Below are 3,825 nucleotides of genomic sequence, written 5' to 3'. Positions count from 1 at the left end.
TATATATATATATATATATATATATATATATATTGGATGAAGAAATTGATGTAAGTATACATCAGCAAAGATTACCTTGCGGGGTGTATAATCTGGTTGCTGGGAGTGAGAGTGAGACACAAGAAGTTAGGCAACAGCTTGCAGGGCTGATCGAAGCAAACTTGCAGCAGCTGCTGCACCAGTGAACGGGCGCAAGGAGGGGAGACTGCAGCACATAGAAATTCCTTAGGCCCAATAAGCTCCACAGACTCGCCGTGCTTCTGCAGCAGCAGACGCAACACCGCAGCAGCAAAAGCAGCAGCTAGAGCAGCAGATACAACTTCTATCATACCACCCTTTACGCGTGCGAAAACAAACCTTACAACAAACCTCAGCCTTTGCCTCCTCGAGCCATCAGCAGCAGCAACCGCCGCAGCAGCAACAGCAACAGCATCAGAGGAGCAGCTTGTTTATCTGTATGTCTTTAAACAATTCAAGCGGGCTCTATTTGTTTTCTTTTTTTGTCTTTCTTCTCACCTCCCACCGCGCCAGCCAAGGGACGTGCTGAAGGCCAAAGACGGCGCTGAGGCGTCGCTGCCCTTCGCCTAACGCACTCTCAACAGCCCAGTCAAAACCACCTGCAGCAGCAGCAGCAGCAGCAGCAGCAGCAAGCAGCAGCAACAGCAGCAGCAACAGCAGAGGATTAGCCGAAGCAAAAGGTGAGGGGGGTGTGAAGGTCTGTCTGTTTGTCGGTGTGTAGGAGGAAGAAAATTTGTCTGTCTTTTTCAGTGCGTATACACTGCAATCATTGAAAACAAAATAATAATGCATAAATAAATAAAAAAATAAATAATAATAATAATATAATATAATGATAATAATAATACTATTGTGATAATAATGACAGCAGAAACAAAAACAATACCAACGGCGACTACGGGTGGAACAAACAAAAACAGCAAAAGCACCAGAAGAGACAAACAGAAAAATAATTTTTAAAAATAATAGTAATCACAATAATAGCAAGAGGGATAATAATAATAATAATAATAATAATAATAATAATAATAATAATAATACATACTATGTCTGTTAATGGTAATACAATAAAATAATAATAGTAATACAAAAACATAAAGCTAAACAGTAACAAGAAAATATTTCTTCTAATAGTATTATATTAAATTAAGAAAAACAACAACAATAGTACAGCGCAATAATGAACAATAACAACAAACAATAATATAAATATAAATAGTACAATAATAACAATAAAATAATTAGAGTAATAATAATAATAAAGGTTAATAATAAGCAGTAAAAGGTTATATCATACCTTGAGCAAACAAAGTGCCGAAAAGAACGCCGTCTTTTAAGTACGGCATAACTTTTTTAATTAATTCCAAATGAAGATGTGCAGGCGCTGCAAGTGCAACGATATCAGCATTGCTGACTGCTGCCTCGGGGTTATCTGTTATTCTGTTTAAATTAAATAAAACAAAACAAAGAAAACAAACAAACAGAAATTCAATCAATAAACAGATAAAAGACAGACACCGATTTAGGTGAAGTTATCTTCTATAAGGAACTCTATTAGAAAAAAAGACAGCCAATGCTGTACTAATAAATATTTATTTATCTCTATTTGTTTATCTCTATTTATTTATCTCTCTTTATTTATCTCTATTTATTTATCTGTCTGTCTGTCTGTCTCTCTCTCCTTTTCTATTTTTCTATGTTTCTTTTCACAGTTATCTTGCTGTCAGGCCATCGCAGCAGCAGCAGCAACAACAACATCATCAACAGCAGCAGCATGAACAGCAGCAGCATGAACAGCAGCAGCATCATAAGCAGCAGCAGCAGCACGCGCTTCTTACAGGTTAATATTTGCTTCATAAGGTTTCATTGCTCCCCATCTGCATGTCGGGTTGGCCCGCACGTGGATATTTGTCCTCCATTTCTGCGGCTGTCTCGTTAAAACGTGAACGCAGAAACTCTTGTCAGCTCGAGACAGCCAAGCAGCAGCAGCAGCAGCAATATTACCTCCGCCTACAATGCAGATACAAATGCTGCGATCCAGCGCCACACCCTGCGACATCCATTTGCCGCTGCAGCTGCTGTTGTTGCTGCCGTTGTTGCTGTTGCTGCTGCTCATGCGGCAGCAACATCCCTTAGAAATACCGCTGCTGCCTGCAGCAGCAGCTGCTGCTGCTGCTGCCGAACAACTCCCACCTTGCTGCTGCTCCCTCTGCTCTGCTGCTGGTCCAGCCACCATCTTCTTCTTTTCTTAATTTAATTGTATTTAAATAAAGTCTAGATTAGAAAAAGGAAAGAAAATAATGAAGAAATAAACACAAGAAAACAGACAGCAGAACCAGGGAGTAGGAAGTTCTTACAGATAAAGAGAGAGGGGTTTGTGTGTATGAATATACACAGAATAAAGCAGAGATAATAGTAAAATGGGAGCAAATAAATAAATTTCAATATATAAATAGTAATATTACAGGTTTATTATATTAAAAGAGAAGAATTCAAACGAAAAACAAACACAAACAAACAGCAGCAAACAGCAAACAGCTCCGCTGCCGAGTGCTGCTGCAGTGTACACACACCTCCACTACTGGTAGATGTCTGTACATATATTTTGTGTATAAAAAATATATTTATAAGTTTTTTTCAATTAATTTAATTCAATTATATTCAAAAATTAACTTATTATTTAAAGACCATAACATTCCCTGCAAATGTCTAGAGACCGCCACCCACCCACACTCTGCATATTCTTGTAAATAAATACTAAATAATGTCTAATATATATTCTATTAAATAAATATGAAATAATATTTTATATGTATATTTTGTTATGTACAATAAAAATAATATATTGTGTATATTATATTATGTAAGTATAAAATCTTATCTCAGTGTATTCTATGAAAAAAACTAGAATGTTATTTTAATACACTATATTATACAAATATAAAGTAATATATTGTATATATTCTGTTGTAAAAATATAAAAGAATATACTGTGTATATTCTATTATTTATAAATATAACATATTATGTTGTCTATGTTCAAGTATATAGATATAACGCATATGTTGTATTTATCTTATTATATAAATATAACCTAATATGGTGTACACCTTGCATTTTTAAACAAAATATTATATATTATATATTATATGCATCATATATTCTATGTTGTATAGGTATTATATAAGTATAGCAATATAATACGCATATATTTTGCTATAGTTATATAGTACCTATATAACATGCATGCAGATGTACATATACATGTATATCATGTACATTATACAACATATATATATATATATATATAACATAATATATTGTAAATATTATATATGTATTATTATACACCAAACGTATACGTTTGGTATACAATTCGTAATATATATACGCATAATATTTATATGTATATATGTTTATAATATATATATATATATATATGTATATATATATTATAACATACTAGTTGCATTACAACAAACTGAGTATACATTAAATATATTTTAATCCGTATAAATTCAAAGCCTCTGATTTGCTTTTTATTAAATCCCGCATTATCTGTTATAACAATAAAATAACAAAGATATAGTGTTAAATGCGTTAATAATAAATAATATTAATTATTATTAATGCCCTTAGTAATAAATAATATTATTTACTAATTAGAGAGTATTTTTTATTATTAATGGCGTTAGTAATAATACTATTAATATATTAATTATTTATTATATTATTATTGATATAAATTTGTGCATTAATAATATAAAATATTATAACTAAAACTATAAAAAGAAAGACAAAAAGATA

At 32.5% G+C, this 3,825-nt stretch overlaps 1 protein-coding gene across 1 annotated transcript; it reads right to left on the bottom strand.

Annotated features, from left to right (window-relative positions):
- Positions 1-71: 71 nt before the first annotated feature.
- Positions 72-2,254, bottom strand: EAH_00064260 (hypothetical protein; the record flags this gene model as incomplete). The annotated part of the gene is made up of 4 exons (XM_013392992.1): positions 72-260; positions 517-617; positions 1,316-1,458; positions 1,857-2,254. The coding sequence occupies 4 exons, from the start codon at positions 2,252-2,254 to the stop codon at positions 72-74; spliced, it is 831 nt and encodes a 276-aa protein (XP_013248446.1).
- Positions 2,255-3,825: the final 1,571 nt, after the last annotated feature.

This window comes from Eimeria acervulina, genomic scaffold, assembly GCF_000499425.1.
Source record: "Eimeria acervulina Houghton genomic scaffold, Eah_scaff1962, whole genome shotgun sequence".
Taxonomy (NCBI): Eukaryota; Apicomplexa; class Conoidasida; order Eucoccidiorida; family Eimeriidae; genus Eimeria; species Eimeria acervulina.
Note: the sequence above shows the minus strand (reverse complement) of the source record. Positions and strands in the feature narration are given on the sequence as shown.